The following is a 20,923-nucleotide window of genomic DNA, read 5'->3' as shown; positions in this document are numbered from 1 at the left end:
GCTAATGTATTTCAATAAGGTGTTAGCCGGATATTCATGCGCAGATGTCAACAAATCAGATTGAGCGATGGGCTGAGTTGTGAGGAGGAGTCAAGAGACTGCATGTGGCGATTTGTTTACATACTCATCCGTGCACGCGTATTCGACTAGCGGCGCGTGATATGTAAACATTGCATTTTGGATTGATGTGCGGAACGCGATGTCAACCGTAGTTCGAGCGGTCACACGAGGACAGAGAGAATGCGAGCCGCTGACCAAACTTCACTTCTGGGTTTTTTACCCAATCCTTTTGTTGATTAGTGTGCAAAACTGTCAAGGGACATTAACAGAAAAAGACATATTAGTGAAAAACGCAGGTGTGAATGTCCCTTTTGGTCGCCGTGTGTTTGTGAGTCCTCAAAATGACTTGAAAATAAATGTGAGTAACTCTGACAAATGTCGGGTGACAGTTTTGCAAAGTGATCTTTTGTCTCAGAGACCAGGGATTTTAATACCGAAAGAATTTCCTTGTGCCTTTCCTGAAAATTCAGTTTACTACATTCATTACGGAGCCAAAGAACCCCAACAAGATTATCTTCATTTAATGATTCATTATGAATCTTCCAATCAAACCCTTATCATTCCGTTTGTATTTAATGTTCGAATTGAGAATGTGCAATATAAAATACTGACCAAAAATACTCCACTTTATGTGAGAAATTTGTCAGAATACAGTGATGGTTTATCCAACAACAATACAGTTTTTTCCTACGACAAAGACAATCAACACTGCAAGCTGATGCTTGTATCCCTCGAAACTGGATTACCTCGGAATGGATACATTGCTAATGACACCTCAGAGTTAACTGTGATGGACTGTGATAAATTTTTACAACTCAGCATAATGTACAAAATTTTTGCATTTGCTAGTTCACCAAACAGAGATTTCATTCCGTTAGTGGTACAAATTATAGACACAGATGGTGATGTGATGCATGAAGAATATTTTCAAAAGCCAGTAATTATTGAATCAGGTCTTCAAAATACAAGGCCCAGACCAAGCTTTAATGCCCTTCTAGTCATGGACGTAAGTCAAGGTAATACTATTGATCAGTTTATAATGACATCAATTTCCTCTAAAATTTTAGCAGCTGAGGATCAGGAAACGCCCGCTGATCAATTGATTTTCAATGTTACTAAGCCCTTAGGACCTGATCAAGGTGAATTAGTCAGCACAAATGATAGGAATCAACCACTGAGATCATTCTACCAAAAAGACGTTTTTGATTTGAAAATTGCTTACAAACCACCAAAAACTGACTCGGACCATATAAGGTCATTCCAAATTGAATTGCAAGTAATTGATGGGGATGGGATGAAGTCTGCGCCTTTTACTCTCCTAATTGCTGTAAAACCAATGAATACGCTGTCACCCATTGTCACTCTTAACAAAGGGATACAAATGTTTGAAGGCCAGTCTAGACAGCTTCTTCACTCAGATAATCTGCAGATTTCTGATGAAAATAATTTGAGTGAAGTGAAAGTTTTTGTAGTAGATGGAGTAAGACATGGTCATCTGCAGATTCCTAGAAACAGAGAGTATTTTACTCCCAGAGATCTCAAGGATGGGACAGTATTTTATAAACATGATGGCACTGATACCTATAGTGATAATATCATTTTCAGAATGACTGATGGCAAACATGATGTAGAATTCTTATTTCCTGTAACAATATATCCAGTTGATGATGAACCCCCAATCTTAAATAGAAATCTTGGACTTGAAATTAAAAAGGGAGATATTGTTGAAGTAAATAGATTTGTTTTGGGTGCGACAGATATTGACAGTGAAGATGCTAAAATTCTTTATTTATTACAACCTCCATATTCCAAAGTTGGCAGATTTCTTAAAAGGCAGTTTGGAACGCCTTCAGATCTGTCAAAATGGCAATACATCAATGGAGTATACCAGCAAATTGTTGATGAATTTACGCAAGAAGATATAGTTGATGGCAAAATATTTTATGAACATTTTGGGCCTGGAATGACAAGGACAATTGTAGACAAAATTAGATTGATATTGTCTGATAGAATGGACCCTCCAAACCAGTCTCAAGAGTACACATTTGTGGTGAAAATTTTGCCTGTTGATGATACTCCTCCACAACTCGCAGAGGCAACTACACTTCAGCTTAATGTTAACGAATTTCAAATGACAGTGATCAAGAAAAAGAATCTTAGGTACACGGATGAGAGCACCGAGGATCGGAATCTCAGATATCGGATAATTCGACAGCCATTTGATACGGATCAAAATGCCCAAATACCAGCAGGAGAAATAGTACTGTGTGATACTCCTTCAACCGCAATCAACAGTTTTACCCAATCCCAAATAAACCACTTGAAAATTTGTTATATGCCTCCCATCATAGAGTCAGGAATTTCAAAAAGAATTATATTCTTTTATTTCACAGTGGAAGATATGCATGAAAATACTCTGAATAATGAACGATTTGTAATAACAATCTACCCTGTGGACAATAAGCCTCCAAGAGTTAAAAGCAGAGGTTTTAGAGTTTTAGAAAATGAAGAATTTGCCATCAATCAAAATGTACTTAATATAAATGATCCAGACACCGATAACTCTCTGCTGAAAGTCATTATCACCCGATTACCAAAACACGGAATTCTAAAAAAATTCCAGCAACCTTTAATTCAAAATGACAATCTCACACTGAGTGATATTATGAGTGGAAACATCATTTATAAAAATTCAGGGAGTGAAGCCACAGAAGACAGTTTTTATGTGTATGTTACAGATGGTATTCATCATGTACCTGTAGCGATTCCAATCAAAATTGACCCTGTGGATGATGAACCCCCAATCTTCATAGGAAACCAATCAGATGTCCTTTTTGTCACTGTTCAGATAAATGAAGATGGAAGCAGTGCTGAATGGAACAAAGAAATCAGAGCAACAGATCCAGATACAAACGATCTGGATCTGACTTTCACCATCAAATCTCGACCAAAACTAGGTAGAATTGTGCTGAACAACCAACCAATAGCTACTTTTACACAAAAGAATTTGGTGGACAAAAGTGTTTTCTATCGACATACAAGTAGAGAAATAGGAATGGAGTCTGCAAATGATAGTTTTGAGCTTGCTTTGATTGACAGTTCTAAGGAATTGGAAGTCCAAAATAACAATGTAAAGACTGTTCGAGTTCAAATCCAAATTTCACCAGTCAATGATAAATCCCCAAGCATAGTTTTAGGGGCCCAATATGGTGTCAATGAAGGTGAGAAATCCCCAATATTACCACGCCATTTGGATGCAATGGATGAGGATACTTCATACAATTATCTACAGTGCATTATTACAAACCAACCGTCATATGGTTATTTGGAAAATATGTCGCCTGCTGCAGGATCAGAGAAATCGCAACAAGGAATCCCAATATCTGCCTTTTATGTTGAGGATCTGAGGCTAGGAAACATAAACTATGTCCAAAGTGTTCATAAAGGTGTTGAAATCAGAAGGGATGAGTTTCGATTTTATTGCAACGATGGAATTAACCAGTCTCCCATTAAACGTTTTCCAATTGTTGTGTATCCAGAAAACGATGAAGAACCTGAGGTGTATATTAGGGAGTTCATTGTCATGGAAGGCATGGAGTTGAAAATTGATACCCCTATTCTAAAAGCTGTGGACAAAGATGATCCCAAAGGGTCCTTGACCTATATCATTTCAAGGCCACCACATCATGGTCAGATCATACAACAAAGGACCATTGCAGGCATTTTTCCAGTGTCAAGTTTTAGTGAAACTGACATAGCTAAGTCTTCCACTATTATGTATAAACATGATGATTCTGAATCGCTCAGAGATTCCTTTGAATTTATCCTGACTGATGGCAAGTTTAACATCACCCGTACCATTCCTATAATGATTTTACCAATAGATGATGAGACACCCAGATTATCTGTAAACAATGGACTGGATATTGAGGTAGTAGGAGGGAAAAAACTGATCACTAATAATCATTTGAGAGCAGAGGACATTGATTCAGAGGATTCAAAAATCACATTCATTATAAGAGGCTATCCTAGATATGGATATGTTATGAAGAGAGGACATGATGGGGTTGTGAGAAATTTAACCCTGCACATGAACTTCACCCAGTTTGACATAGACAACAACAGAATCTGGTATGTCCACACTAGCAGTAAAAGTGGACAAGACATCATTAAGCTAGACGTAACAGATGGCTTGAACCCAATCGTGGACCGTTACTTTTATGTGACCATTGCAGAGTTGGACACCATTTATCCCCAGGTGATAAGCCGAGGGGTGCAGTTACCAGAGGGGGGTTTTGTGACCTTGACCACAGACATGATAGGTGGCACTGACATCAACTCTCCTGATGAAGACCTGAGGTTTACTGTTACTCAAGCTCCCGTCCATGGTATTCTTGAATCTACCGACGGACCAGGGATTCCCATACTGACATTTACTCAACTTGACCTGGCTGGTAGCAAGATCCGATATGTTCACAGTTCAAATTCAGAAATCAAAATGGATGGTTTCCAGTTTGAAGTGACAGATGGGAGGAACCCTGTTATGCGAACTTTTAGAATAGCAATCACGGATGTTGACAACAAGAAGCCAGTGCTATTCTGCAATAATCTCAGAATTCAAGAAGGAGGATATAAAATCATTACCCCTTTCGAACTGCGGGTTGAAGATTTGGACACACCAAACAAAAGAATCACATTTTACATCACACAGGTTCCTCTACATGGCAATATTTTGAAAAACTTCTCCCAGACTGTGAATACCTTTACCTATGATGACATTGTGAGAAACCTTATTACTTATCAGCATGACGGAACTGAGACGACTAAAGATGAGTTCTCGTTCACCATCACAGATAACACTAATGTAGATTTCTACATCCTGTCGGACATGTCCATTCCTACTAGACTTCCTCAGACTCTGACCATTGAGGTTGTCCCTGTGGACAATGGAATTCCAAATGTGTCCATAAATAAAGGAATTACCTTCCTGAGTTACCTGCCTAATGGAAGAATAGGGGCAAAAATTACTAGCAAGGTACTACAGGCAGAAGACAGGGACAGCTCAGCAGACAGTTTAACCTTTCTTTTGACTGTTCTTCCTGACCATGGGCATCTCATCAACATGAATATGGGCAGTGAAGCCATAAGCTCATGGACTCAAGGTAAATATATGTAAATTTTGTAACATACCCAAAAAGAACTACTGGTATACAAGATCTCTCTCTCTCTCTCTCTCTCTCTATTGCATAATCTGTAAAGTTTTCTTGCTGTTATGATAATATGTACCCTTCATATATTCTATAATTGTTACAAGGTTGTATCCCTGCATTATTCTCTGAACTCCATTTTCCATTACATGAATTTACCATCATATTCAATTTCATTGTCTCATCATTTAAATTAACAAAGATTTAATGAAGTTATGTAAAGCAAGAGTTTGCTTACAAAATTTAGTTTATTTTGCCCTTTGGGTCCATTTTGATGGAGCACTGAGTAAAAGCAGTATTCTTATTTTTGCAACTTTGGACTGGGGATAATCAATTTCGTTGATGTCATTAAATCTTAATCAATTTCTGCAAAGTTGTGATTGGGCTTAATATGATTTTTTAAAATCCCCAGTGCAACTTCTTCCAATCTTTTCCAAATGTTCAGTGATCATACTTTATCCCTGATAGAACCTTATGTTACTGTATAAGCCCAGATATTGACATGAAGCAAAATGATACTACTAGAAATTATTCTGAAAATAATAGTTGTACCTGTAAAGATTTGCCATGCCCAATTTTCGGCCAATTTTGGTGGTGCTTAGTTTATATTAAAAAAGAAGATTCTTACAAATTAACAGAAATTGCAAGAATTATTTGTTTAAAAACCGATTTGTCTTAATTTAAAAAAAAAAAGCTTATTTTTAAGTTCATTTTTTTCAAAGAAGTAGCAGATTTTTCAAAAGCAGCTTATTTTTAAGATCTTGCAATAGGATTTCATCCCCCCCCCTCCCCATCAAAGTCCTGACAAGTTTATATTCATCTTTGTGACCTAAGGGTTTATGGGCTGCTCCTCATCCCATAGAGAGAAGGAAGGGATCGTAAACCCTTGGCTAGCTATTATGGTCTATATCACTCAACATCCATAATTAAATAAAAATTGCATATTCTGCATGGTACTTTGTATCATTTGCAATTGAAATTTTTCTTTTAATATGAATAAACAATAGAAAATAATTGAGAATGGTGCAGAAGAAACTTAATTATAAACTGAATTTAATCAGCATTCACAACATTTTGTTTTGCAGATGGTAGTTAGGATATAAATTAAGTCACTAGATCTTGTCTCTTACAATTCTTATATCTACTATTATGTTGTTCTAATTTATTACACTCCAAAACAACAAAAAAAGAGGTAAGTTTCTCAATAATGTGATTGCAATTTCTATGTTTAGTTTTAAACTCAATTTCTTCATCCTTGGATAGTGCAAAGTTTTTTCATAGTCCTTGTAAGTTGTATGGTTTAACTGTATAACACAGACTCTACATGAACATCAGGTAGACCATCAAAACTTAATCATGGACATGATAAGTATAATGGATGATGACCTAAGCAATTTTCGATGCCCAAAGGTCAGTCCATTGAGATTGGCCAGTAATTTGCCTAAATTCCGTAATCTGTCTCCAATTTACATTTACATTGGTGTCATTTGGGTACATAAGCTCAATCCAGCATCAATCTATGTTATGTGAATTTTAAGTGTGTCAAATACTGAATCAATCTCCTATTTTTGAAATCTAGAGGGGAAAAACAAAAATGAGGGATGGAGATAAATCAAGAGCAGTAGTTTCAGTATCATGACAATTAATTATGCTTATCTTCATCACAAATTGTTTGTGGAGAGAGTGTTATCTATGTGAACAAACAATGATAAAGTTCATTTAAAGCAGACTGCAATGTAACATTTATCCATTTACTTGAAAAACGTATTCTGTCTAAATGTGTGTTTTGCAAAATATTTCTTATCTAGACACTTTTGAAATGCACATTGTTCATCCATTTTCACTATTTGTAATTACAGAGTTTTTGTTATTGTTATTGTAAACTTAGTGTTACTTAGTTACCCATCAATACTGTTCAAGTACCTCAAAGTATTTTATTTTTCTTGATTTATTCCTTAAATTGAAAGTTTTGCCTTGCATTGATGAAATAACCCAGGACTTGAATTACTTGACTTTGTTATATAAGTTTGAGAAAAATAAATAAGATTACAGCAGTTTTAGACAGGGCTGTCATTAATAAAGAAACTTTTTGGCTACATTATGTAACAATCAGATTAGAGTAAAGAGTATCCATAGATCTTTTTACAAGCTCCTTTGAGTTTGGCCATTGTTTTTACGATGTCTAGTGGTTTACCAACAGTATATTCATTGTGAAGTGCTTGATTATTTAAGGAAGGGTTTTGAATCAGCTTTCCCACAGTGAAGGCAAAAAAAAAAGAAATTTTTTTTCGACTGTTTCTACAATTGATTCATGACCTTCCATTTCTCTCCAAGACTACTAGAATTTGCAATCTTTCACTTACAGGGGGAACCTGTCGTTTATCAAAACTTTTTAAATACTTTGCAAAGAAATCATTCAGTACGGTGTTGATAAGTGGGAGGTTTTCTTACTGTAGAGCACTGCGTGTCCTGGATAATTATTAAGATTATTGGGCCACTGCAGTTTAATAGCTACACATGTAACTATTCCCCTTATTTTTTTATTTATTAGAACACCCATATTCTTGCACTATAACGACTTGCAGCAAAGTGTAATAGTGAGTGATAATGTTGTACAGTGCACTAAATCAGCCCCCCATAAGAAGTCCTACTGGCGTCAGTTAAATTGGTGTGAATTTACATCAGAATTACAACTTTGTTAAATACTTATATACATGTATTATCAAGAAATTGAGGGGATTTTTTCCATCGACACTTTATTTTTAAATTATTTTTTCCTTTTTATGGAATTTTTGAAACATCTTTTTTGGTTATATCCAAACTGAACAAATGCTTAAAAGTAAATTATTTGCAAAAAAATATTAAAGTTAATTTTTTTTATTTTACTAGAGTATTTATATATTCTTAATACTGCATTATATGCAAAAATTGATGTCTAATGTAGATGTACTCAGAAATAATAAAGTCAAATGTTGCATCCCTACTATTTCATGTGCCTCAACAAGTAACAAATTTTTCAAATAAATTTGAACTTGAAAATCTCTACCAAAGTTTTCTGTCTGCATGGAATTTGATTTCATTTTCCATGAACTAAAATATTGCATCTATGTACTGTGTTAGTGAAATAGATGGTAAAGCTGCCAGATTAATCTAAAAATATCTACAGGGATTATGTTATCTCCGATACATTTCTTGTTGAAAATGCCTGGTATAAACTGCTAGTCAATAAAATCCAATTTTTAAAAGTGAATACATTTACTGAAGAGAAAAAATCTTGAAAATATGAACATCTAAAGTGTTAAAAGACATAGAATTTTAACATTTAAAGTGTTACAAAACTCTTTAAAAGACATAAAGAAGTGTTTTGTGGTTTAATTTTAACACTTTTCACAGGGCTAAGAGCAGATGGTAGACCATGTATCACTTGTGTTTTTCCTCTAGATGGGAGAGTTATGTTTAGAAAGGGATGCTTTGATCCCTCCAGGAATACTCAGATGCAGTCATTTCTTCTGCCAATTTGCAATACATTATGTGATTACATAAATGTTATTGTAAATAGTATTGTAAATAATATATATGGTTAATGCACTGTGGTGCTCTTCTCTTCTATCGTCAGTCTTTTCTGTGTTTTGTGTGGATGTCCCTGAATAAATACACACTGACTGAACATCGGGTTAATGTACTTCTTGTATTTGTCTCTTGCTGTTTCTACAATGTATGTAGATTACAGATGCTTGGTTCAGTCCCCAGTGACCTCAATGTCATCTGTTTCTGCAAATTTTTACAGGAATATCTCTGATTGTTAGACAAGTTTTTGTCCGTAACTTACTTGTTAGAATAAATTATTAAAAAAAACTTTCCCTCTGTTTCGGAATTTCTTAATAACTTGGAATTTTTTTTTGCATTCTTTTCTCTGGGTATAACAGAAGGTTGATTGTAACCTTTTAATAAGCTAAAAAAAGAGTCAAGAAAAAATATTTGCTGTCAGATAATTTGAAATATGACAAACTGTATCCGAGTTACGTGATATGGCAATAAAGAGGTATTGTATCGCGCCAACTTTCAATGCATTCCCAAATCTATTTTTTCCTTGCTGTTACAGCTGATGAATTCAAGATTGTGACAAAACATGATGATAAAAACTGTGAAAGATATCTAATCCGTGGCGAATCCATGCGTACCTTTGTCACAATCACTTTAAAACTTTGTAGATTTCGGTGCATTTCGGATACATATTTGAAATGTGTTTTTCTTCTCTGCATAAACCATTGGTGTACTGAAGTGCTGTTATATGAATTTTTCTATTTCTAATCATTGGAGCTTTATTTCTTGTACCCATATGACTGATTGCAGATGTAGGGAAAAGAGCAGTAATTATCAGTTTGAAATATGACAAGATTCTTTCAGTAAGGGTGGTTACGCATTTATGATTTAATGGGCAGTGGAGTTGAGAAAGTTCAATATCAGTATCATATCTTACTGAAATTTATTGAATTCTGAGAGGAGATTGGTGTTGTATCTGCCCTTTTTTACGTGCCACTTTTCACATTTCTGTACCTGGTTGACTTGTCCCCATACATGATTATGTTGCAATTCTTCAAATCTCCTGGGTAGATGTAATTGCATGGTTTAAAACATGATAATCTTATGACCTTTGATTACGTAATTCGAATTGGTAATGACATGACCATGAAATGTAAGTTTTAAATTGACATACAGATTGTAACTAATGGTATCAATGTTAAAAGAATCAAGATAAGCCATATTATGTTTTACAAAGTTTGGGGGTTGAAAAATGTTATAGTCTATCTATACCTGTCATCGGTTTTTATTTCCTTCACTTTTTGTGGATTTTCATGAAAAATACAAATGCCTACCAATTAACAACAATTGACAAGATATTTTTCATTTATATTTTGCCCCCCCCCCCCCCCCCCCCCCATTTTTCCTGAAGAAATTGACAAGACTACAAGAATTGATAATGAAAAAAAGTTTACATCCTTAGTCCTTTCTGAAGTTCTCTAACACAGCTTACTCAATTCTTCATTTGTAGACTTTTAATTTTAGATGCATCTATAGTTTTATTTTGACACGAGAGAGGGAATTTCAAGATAGAAATCTTGGAATTTTTTAAATTCTAGTTACTAGATTTTGCTTGATCTCTAAAATTTAGTTTTGAATATCAAATAATAAAACAGATTGTGCAATGGGCAGAGCATAGATTGTTGTAATACTGAGTGAAAATAATTGATAGAAATAAAGACGAAATTGCAGATTTTAAATTGAAGTTGCTGAAAAAGAAAGCACATGTAATACATGTATTGTAATATTGATTTGTTCTTGCAGAAGACATAAACGAGGGCCGAATCTACTACCTGCTGAACGCAGCCTCCAATGCTACTGATGATACATTCTTTTTCAAGCTCCGAGATAAAGGTATAGTCTACTCATACAATAATCTAAAGAAATCACAGAACCACACACACCTTTTAAGAGAGGAAGAGATGTCAATTTATCCAGATATCATGCTAAAAATTTTGTTTAAATAGTTTGACAGGCCATTGATAATTGATACACAATTATTTATATTGTATGTTGCAACTTAGTATGATGTGTTGGAAGTACCGAATAATTCCGTTAGCTTATATCAGTACAAATGTTAAATGATTAAAAGTTCTTGCATACTCGTGTGTGTCAACACAAGTGATGCAATATTTTAAGGTTTTGCAAGTGCATGTAATGAAGTTACTAATGTTTATCCTTCACTCAGTGTAAAACTCATAAAAGATAGAGATTTATGGAGGGTAATGATTCTCTCCATAGATATCAGAAGTGAACAGAAAGTTGAAATCCATTGAGGTCCTATGATATTCCCTGCAAATAATCCCACTTAATCCCACTGGAATTAAGGAAATGAGAGTCAAATCAGAGGATGTTACAGCGAGTTTTATGTACAGATACATGTATATATATGCGCTTTCATTTTTTATGCTAGAAAATATATTTCATTTATGAAAGCTAGGGCCAAAATATATTCCATACCTAAGCTTGTATACATGTAAGAAAAAATGTATGTGTGCATATCTTACTTAGACTTTAAATCTGTTGTATCACACTGTTGTTTAAAATTTTACAATAAGGTGTATAGTGGTGATTGAGGTTTAGCTGATGCCCTAGTTTATAGTATTGTTCCTCAGAGGTCTTCTCCATTGCACATGATTCCCTTGGTCTGACATTACACAAAACATTCAAGATCTACATTGATTGTGCTATTAGTGGCTTGTTTTGAGATTTTATCAGAACCAAAACTTTTTGGTCATTGAATTTCAATTAGGAGATGTGTATCTTTATGTTGGTGTTCATTGCTGATATTTTTTCTTCTTCAGTGGGTATTTTTTTTTCCATTCAGTTTTGTTGCAATAAATACATGGAGTGCATCCAAACTTCTAATGCACTTTTTGAATTTTGTTTAATGTTCTTTGGGGGTCTTTTGGCAACTGCAGGGTGCCAGCACTTTTTTATTACACTTAAGTGACATGTAGTAGTTAAAATGTTTTAAAAGAAGAAAATCAGTGCGATAGATCAGACAATTCCATGAGTTGTTAACGCTGACTCATTTCGGGGGAACATTCTTGGAGAATATTTTCAATCAATAATTTATACATGTATCTATACCAGTTACAAGCTTTTTTGTAACAGATAAAAAGGCGGATTACAAAGATAGGACCGCTGGAGATAATTTTATCGGGTTTGTCTGTCACTGGATTACAGGGGCTGTTTGAAGTTGCAGATCTATCTTTCTACCTACCTGTCATCAATATTTGAGTTCTTTTTATCAACCATCGCAAATGTCTGTCAACATCCCCAAGGTGTAATCTTCATTGAAATTTCAGAATTACATTTCATCTTCTCGTTTTTTTTTAAATTCAAAATATTGTTTATTTTTATCTTTCCTCAGCATATATTAAAAAGATTTGATAAAATAAGAGCATTGCGTCTTTAGTCAGTGACTTTATATCATTTGTGAGATTATAATCATAAGGTGGAGGGAAATGCGAAAACAAACTCTAAAGTTTTTATCAACTGTCAAAAGGGAATAAAAAATACTTCTTAGAGTGACTGTACAATGTATACAAGTTAATAACATTTTAATGGATCCTCATGTCTGAAGTGGACCTGTGGTTATTTTGTATATACTGGAAATTGCAACTCAATCATAACCCCTCAACACTAGGGAACGTTATGAAATGAATTCTGACTGAAAATATGATTTCTTTCGTTTGAGGGACGAATTAGACAGAAATCAATTTCTACTTGGTATAATAATGAATTAATTATCCGGATATATAAGGTTTTCATTCGAATACCTGTTTGTGTCACCTGGTTCTTAAGAACCGGTTTATTAGCAAGGCTATATAAAGAATTACTCAGGTGTTAAATACCAGTTTAGAACGACACGTACAGCGGAAAGTTTAAATTTTCAGAATTGTTTTATTAAAATCAATAAATCATGTGATCCAACTTTATGCCATAATTATGTGTGTGTACATTTAATATGCCAAATATTAAATAGCTGCAGCGTGTCGTTGCTAATTCCACACAATGTGTTGTTATTTACTAGTATCATAGTATTCAGCTTTCATTTGGAAGGTAATGAATGGATTTAAAGGAGAATTGTACTCTATGCCAAGGGGTGAGCAAGTAAATATTTATGTAGCTTTGAAGTGACTAAGAGATACAGGGGGAAAGAAGTCTACCTCAGTTAATCTAAAATGACAGTTACTTAGATAAAAAAGTGTGTCACTGCCACAAAGTAATTAACTACGACAAGGGGAGGTAATTGCTTACACGTTAGGTGAATGTCAGTGACCAGGGTGTTGTTGAATATTATTATTCGTTTGGATTTTGGGGGAGAATCTTCCTGTAATTTCAATGGCTGTTTGAAAACATCTTTATGATCATTTAGGATGGGAGTGGATATGAATTAGAAATGAAATATGAAATTATACAAGGTTTTGATGATCAAGGACAAGAAAGGGGTTTATTGGACTATGGAATGCATTAATGAAAATTTGGAAGATTTATGTAGTGCTTTGAAGTGTTCATTTGTAGGAATGGAAATGGTTCATGATGTTTCTTTATCTGAATAAATGCAGGTTGAGAGTGTTTATTTGATGTGGTGGAAGAAATAATAATCATATATATACTGTCAAATCTAGAAATGTTGTGAAGATAAAAGAGAGTAATTTTCCATTTGAACACACTACAGAAAAATAAAAAGCATGCTACTATTCATCAGAGAAATTTCACTGCATTTTCTTATCATACTTAATTCCCAAAGTTTGTAGGTAGTGAATTAATTTTCCTGCTTTCAATTTATTTTGCAAAATAGTCATCTAATCATAAATAATCTTAGGAATTAATTTTCCTCTCGGTTACATAACTATCACCCTTGATAGTAGGAAATTTGTCTATGCTGAGCTTAATTACCGTTGTGTTCATGCAACACCCTGTATTTAGACGAGTTTTTGTGAATTCTTTTTTCTTGTAATGTTCATGCATACTTTCCGATGGATAAATGCTTTTAGTCAGGTTTTGATTTTGTTGACTATTGGTCTGTCTGGAAAGCATATATTTGAATGAGCGTCTCATTATTAAAAATCAAGCATCAATGAAAAAATAGGTAATTCAATGTGAAGAATTTTGGGTTGACATTGGCAGAGTCAAGAATTTATGCTGTGTAATGCTTGTTCTTTGGAATTCTGTTTGAAACTCGTTTCAATCATGACAGATTTTTATGTTTTTTTGCATTGAAATGCACGTGTATTGCAGTTGCGAGACATTTTTATGTTATTTCGCATTGAGATGCACAACATGTATTTTAATTATGAGACATTTTTATGTCAATACACATTGAGATGCACCTGCAGATATTTGGCGACATGTGAAAATAGAAAACATGTGGGTTAGGTATCTCCAGACAAATGGACTGCAGCCAACATCAAGAACAGATGAACAATCGGCAAGAAATACAAAATAAATGTCCAGGGTATCAGCAATATCGAACAATACATCACAGTAAAATGTGGTGTATGTAGAATCTGGCTACAATAATTTGTATCTGATATGCAGTCACACAGAACCTGGTTTTTATGGCAGCTTTCTATCACAAAAACAGACATCATGTATTTGAACCATCCATATCTGACATATATATAGAAAGATGCATAAAGTAGCTACAGCACAACTTAAGTAGCTGTGTGTCCAATCATTTTATTATTTGCTTTCTTTATAATTGGGTCAGAACAGATGAGTTAATTCTGGGTAAAAAGAAGTATTTTTATAATTATAGTTTTACTAAAAAAAATTAGATTTTTTCAAACCAAGAACCTTTAATTGATCCCCAAAATGGGAACAAGAGTTTGCTGTAGGTGCGAAAACATTTCTGAATTGAAATTCTTTTTTTTAATATAGGTTTGTTGGCAAACAAATGATAAATCAATGTGTTTTAATTCTGTTGTTTCAGGAGGAAATGTTTTACCAAACCAGCCTTTCCATCTTACTTGGTGCTTCATATCATTTACTGCGGACAGACAGGAAGTTAATGAAACAGACACCTTAGTAATAGAATTACAAAGGAGGGGGTATCTTCAGGAGACAGTCTTCGTCAGTACGTCACAATATACAAACACATCACTGTTTTATTAATTGGAAACCTTTCTCTTATTCCTTGAGAAGTTGATTAAGCAGAAGCCCGTCACAAACATAATTTCCTGTCTTTGAATTTTTTTGCAAGCCAACAAAAGAAATTTTCAGTTTCATTGCACAAAAAGTGCTGTATTTCACCCTTAATGTGTCATCTTGAAAAAATCAAATGGGTAATTTTGAATGCTGGTGATTGTATTTATTGATTTTTTATTTTCAGCAATAATTGCAGTTAATGGAAGCGCCAAAGTCGGAGTTGATACGCATAAATGGTTTAATCCTCAAATTCAATTTAACCCAGGTATGCTTCATCAAAAATTAATTCATCCTTATTTTCTGCTCACTGCATTCATCCTGGATGGCAGCTACTTGCAGACAAAGCTGATGACTGACATTGATCACAGGGTCGTAGATTTAGTGCCAGTAATTACTGCTCCTTTGATCTCAAGAACCCAGAAACAAATAGGAACCTGCAATCTCTATTGTCTGGACAGTTATCAAATTAAATCATCAAGAGCAGGGACTATGCATTACATTAAGATCAGTTGCCAACTGCCAATTGCTGAATTATCAGAAATAAGCAGCTGCTTATTCTGGCAGGGGTTGACATGATGTGATTGCCTGGGCACACATACACAAAGGTGTGTTATGTTGCCCGGAGTGGAAAAAGTGAGTGAATGAATCAATAAGGAAAGGGGTAAATGGGTGAGATGATTCAGTCGACTAATTATGCATGCCAACGAGACCAGTTGTGTCATTCTGGTCTGTGAAAACAGCTGCTTCATTCAGGGAATGCAATGAAACATTTGAATGCCTTGTATCCAATTTTATTGTAAATATTTAGCTGTAGGTAAGGAAAACATGAGCTTTGGTTTATGCAGAGCCACAGAGAAACATTACCACCAGACTGATACTTCATGATACTTTAGCCTTGGGCCGAAGTTTCAGTTTCCTCTCTATGAAATAAAGTTTATCTTTTAGACTTCTTCATTAAGAATATTTTTTTTAAATAGCAGAAAGTAGGTGTCAATTTATACTTCAGATAAACTGAGAAAAATCTGTTCTTCTATTATTAATCTTGAAGTAATGCATGAGTAATCCATGCAGTTTCATACGAGTTAGAAGCTGAAAGGCGCCATGCATCCATTAACAATTTGTATTTTTATCCATTCATCAGAAAGTGGTGAATTTATCCATTCAAGTCATGCATTTAACAATATCATTTTAGGCCAAACATTAAAAACATGGACTCTCCACATAGTGAATGACAATCGATATGAGGGGACAGAAGATTTTCAGCTGAGACTAAGTGACCCTGTTTTGGGTATTCTAGAGTACCCACAAATTTCCAACTTTTTCATTACAGACCCAGAGGATGGTAAATTAATGAAATATTGATTCCAATGTCCTCCACATTTAATCAGTGCACTCAAATTCTTCACAAACTTTACATGACCACAATAGCTAAGAAATTTTATGAATTTTCTGTTTTTTAAATTAAGTGTATCAGAAATTCATTAATTGAATTAATTTTTCAACTTTTTTTTGCTCAAATAAAATTACACTGTACAGAAAGTGACATTTTATATCTTATTAAAGAACCAGTGGTGGAATTGATGTGGCAAGAGAGACGCGTTGCTGAAAACATTGGAGAAATCTTTGTCCCTGTTCGCCGGACATCTGGCGATTTACGAAATGAACTCACCGTTATTTGTGGAACGGTTTCAGGTACGGACAGAAGTAGCACCACTTACATGTACTTATCAATGAATTTAATTGATACAATAGTATTCATCTTTAAAGAAATGTATGTCATAGAAGGCTTTGAAAATTATATGTGTCATTAACTTAATTAAAAGCTAGATGGTCTTGACAATTTTAGACGTTTGTGGGAAAAAACAGCTGTGCATCAAAATGAAGTAAAATATCCGTATTTCATTGAAATTGAAAGCAAAATATTTATTCTTGCATAATGATATTTTATAGTCAGAAGAATTACCGTAGATTACATGTAAAAATCATTTAATACTGGTATGTGGATTTTGTGGGCAATTTGTTTAGCACCCAGCCTCCTTAGATCAAATAGTCTGATGCTTAATGATTGGTTTAAACAAAGGAAAACATTTGATTTTGTGTTCACTTTTATGAAGGTACGGCAGTGGGATCCCCACCAGGACATATTCTGTCTGGGTCGGACTTCTTCAGCCGACCCTTTGATCAGCGCAGCGTGGTCAGGTTTGGTCCCCAGGAACGGGACAGACACTGCAGGGTGACCATCATTGATGACTCTCTTTATGAGGCGGAGGAAAGTTTCAAGGTTGTTTTGACAGACGTCATGGGTGGACTGATTGGAATTAAAAATGAAACCATTATCTTCATAGAAGCAGATTCAAAAGATGGTAAGTACTTTGTGTTAGAACCTTGATATTAGAACTACAGTTTGTTTGAATCTTTGATTTTTTTTTTTAAGAAAAAAAAAAGTTAGATGAAAGTTTTTACTGTTATAAAGTGCAAGTTTTCTTGCAATTTTTCAAATGATGTCTGCTGTGTGTCAGAAATTGGGTTGGGACCACTTTTCCATGCCCCAGTTGATTTCCTTTAAATTCATGACACATGTTTTTTTTTGTCCCATATTTTTCAAATGTTAAATAACTGTAGAAAGAATTTAATCTGTGTTGCTGCAGTTTTTCAGTGAGCTTGATCTTGAGGATTGTAAAACGATAAAGCAATTATTGAATTATACGGGTAATGTCATGCTTTGGGTTTTGTTTATTCTTCTTCTGTCCTTATCTCTCTTTTGGAAAGGATTAAGAGAAAGTAAAAAAACCTATCAAAGAGGAATATTTTTAGCTTGACATAGAATCTGATGCTCCAAAAAATGACAGTGTAATCATGCAAAATGCCTGAGTTAAAGCCAAGTTTTAAAATCAGGTGAATTTCTCAGTATAGATTGCAAATTTGCAAATTTTATTTCACAACAAAAAATATTAAAGAGAGATGTATGTAATAAAAAGAGAGAACTAGAGGAGAGAGAAAGAAAACGAGAGGCAGAGAACGAGAGATTAAAGATTATATTACTCATCATATTTATTACAAGGTTTGGCTAAATTGCAGGAAACCCCCCAAGATGTTTTGATAAATGTCCTGACCTGTTTAGTTGATTTGGATACATTAAATAATGCCCCTGAGTGTAATAACATCTGTGCTGCATATGCACTCAACCCAACACTTCATATAGCACTAATTAAATGACACAGCATCTACTGTATTGTTTAGACAATTATAAGGGTCCCATTTGAATGGGCTTGTCAGTTTCATTACTTTGGATAAGGGATATTCATGGATTATGCTACTTTAGATAAACGATATTCATGGATGGTGGGTTCCAACTTGACATTAATTTAACTGACTGTAGCACTACAGGGAAAAGGGTGGATATTTTTTTCCCCTAGAAATATTAAGGTTCAGAGATGTATTTTTAGCCCATAATTATTTCTGAAATATCTTCCAACACCTGCATATGAAAAATTTCCCCATGCAAATTATCCGATTTTTGGAAGGATTTGATATTTTATCATTGGAAATTAATTTCTTATTAACCCTGAATGCCAACTGCCATAGATAAAGGATTCAGGTTTTGAGGGGACAAGATAACCATTTATTAGTGTGTGGTCAGTCACGGGCAGAGAAAAGATGAGATAGGGCAAACAGTGGAGAGAATCAAGGTGTCAGATTGATGGGGGGATCCCAGAAATCACATATCCCATCTGCTGCTCCCCTCTCACCTCGCGGGTGTGATTCATGACTTGATAAACCACAGAGAAGAACTCTGTTAAACAAATGTTATGACCACCTGAGGTGAGAAAAGTTATTCATTAAAACAGAAAATGAACTGCTTCTTGTGTGATTCCAAGGACAGCTTTTTTTGATTCTGTCTTTTTGTATATTTTTGTAAGAATTGCAAAGATCTTGTATATATAATAGAGAGGGAGAAAAAATCCAAAGAGAAGATACATATGTTTTTCCAATATTCTCCTTATCCTTTGTTTTTGTTGTATTCACAATGTGGGATGGTCTGGGTGAGCATTGCCTGTTGTTAGAGAGGAAAACAAAAAAGCTTGTCAGGCAGAATTGACAAAGCTATCTCCGCTGAATTCCTGACTTTTCTTTTTTCTAGTGTTATATCTGCCGTTTGCTGCTTTTTGAAATGAAGTAGTCTTGACAAGCAGATCAGAACCTAGTTCTATAAATTTTCTTGGCTCAGTGCTCATGGAGGAGAAGTCTTAGTGGTTAGGGCTGTATTCCGCAATTAAAGAATATTTCTTCAAGTGCAAACCAGTGAAATTATCTTTTGAATTGCTATATGTATTGGCAAGATGAAATAGAAAACTTCAAAATATATAGAGATAAGCAATATTTATCTCCCACAGTTGTGACTTTTAACGGGTATTGTATTACTTATAGCATATTTTTATGACTTTTAAAATTGCTTACTTATGTGGAGGCATGAGTCAACTGCTGTAAAGCATCGAGATAAAATTTGAAAAATTGTTCTCATAATTGTTTAAAAAATCATAAAGTTGGTGTATGTTGAAAACCTTGGAGAGAAGTCGATTCATGTTGAGGTAATTAAGACAGTTCTGATATTATATTTTTTTGCTTTAACTGTCATAAAAATGAAAAAAAAAAAGATTATTTATTTGTATAATAAAAGAACTGCTTGCAGACAAAAATTCATTTGCACCCTGCTGTTAGGGGGCAGCGATTAGCCACAGTGGTTACAAATAAAAGAATTCAGAAAAATTACTGTGAATGGCAAGTTGGTAAAAAGTTTATCCAAGAAAATGATAGAAAATAAGAATTGAGATAGAGGTTATCTGTGACAATGGCTGGGAGCCATCAGTCTGCAGCTGTGATGGTAATTTGTGTGAGAGACGAGCAGCTGACAATTCACTGAGAGAACTGTCGTCTGCTTCTGGGATTTATCGGGATCAGTCGCAGTTTTCTCCCTTGTTTAATTTGACCTTAGATAACGCAGGAGAACTTTTATTTCATCTTTCTCCGGATGAAGAGATTTTTGTATGACAAGGGAACGTAGAGATGAAATGTTTGGTATCTTTGTCAGTCTTGTTAGAAAAAAAAAACAGGAACACAAAACTTAATTACAAGGGAAGAGAAAATGGAAGAAAAAATCTTGCATTTAATTGGTAACACTAGCATTCAAATGTCATTAGGAGCTTGGTGAAGAAATGTACTTATATTATGCAACTACCACTTCATCCAGTCTGAACTGCTCTTTCTATTTGTGCTTGCTTTTTATTCCTTGGTACTTAAAACTGTGTTAGAAATATGTTTACGTGCAAATTCAAAGTTTATTGAGAGGAAATACTTTCAATTTCCACCCTTTCATACAATTTTAATGAACATAATATATGAGCAAGAAAAACTAATTGCCACTTACAAAGCCATGCTTAGTCATATGGTTTGAAAAACTAGTGAGTGTCACAAATGTATTGATTATGGTCTTCAAATTAATAAAATAATTGGAAACATGTACATTACAATTTTGTTACATTTTTTGCAGATAAATACATAAAATCCTCCCATTCTTCATTGAAATATAATTTTGTTCTAGATTAATTTATTTTGAATGAATTTTAAAGCATTATCTTGATGAATTTTGTCAATCTTAATTCAGAGCCCCAGTTTTCATTTGAGAGATCTGAATACATGGTTGATGAGAGCGAGCAGCAGCTAAAAGTGGGGATCCGGCGAACCGGGACAGACCTCTCCAAACCGTCCAGTGTGACCATTCGCTCACGCATGACCAATCCCAAATCAGCTCAAGGTCAGCAGCTAAGCTTGAATTGTATTGAAGAATAAAAAAGAGTTAATTGGGTTGAAATATATCAAATTGGGAGATAGTTATCATGAAGAGGGAGATAGACTGG

General features: G+C 34.4%; 1 protein-coding gene across 1 annotated transcript in view; it reads left to right on the top strand.

Moving 5' to 3' along the window:
• Positions 1 to 29: 29 nt before the first annotated feature.
• LOC128157286 (extracellular matrix protein 3-like) overlaps positions 30 to 20,923 on the top strand; it is a 30,144-nt gene continuing 9,250 nt past the window's right edge. Inside the window, exons 1-8 of the mRNA XM_052819762.1 lie at positions 30 to 5,222; positions 10,614 to 10,703; positions 14,794 to 14,937; positions 15,193 to 15,273; positions 16,201 to 16,350; positions 16,572 to 16,700; positions 17,123 to 17,371; positions 20,671 to 20,820. Of these exons, the coding sequence (XP_052675722.1) occupies positions 200 to 5,222; positions 10,614 to 10,703; positions 14,794 to 14,937; positions 15,193 to 15,273; positions 16,201 to 16,350; positions 16,572 to 16,700; positions 17,123 to 17,371; positions 20,671 to 20,820 (6,016 nt within the window). The 5' untranslated portion in view covers positions 30 to 199. The remainder of the gene's footprint in view (positions 5,223 to 10,613; positions 10,704 to 14,793; positions 14,938 to 15,192; positions 15,274 to 16,200; positions 16,351 to 16,571; positions 16,701 to 17,122; positions 17,372 to 20,670; positions 20,821 to 20,923) is intronic.

This window comes from Crassostrea angulata, chromosome 7 (genome assembly GCF_025612915.1).
Source record: "Crassostrea angulata isolate pt1a10 chromosome 7, ASM2561291v2, whole genome shotgun sequence".
Classification (NCBI taxonomy): Eukaryota; Metazoa; Mollusca; class Bivalvia; order Ostreida; family Ostreidae; genus Magallana; species Magallana angulata.
This window is presented reverse-complemented; position numbering and strand designations above follow the sequence as displayed.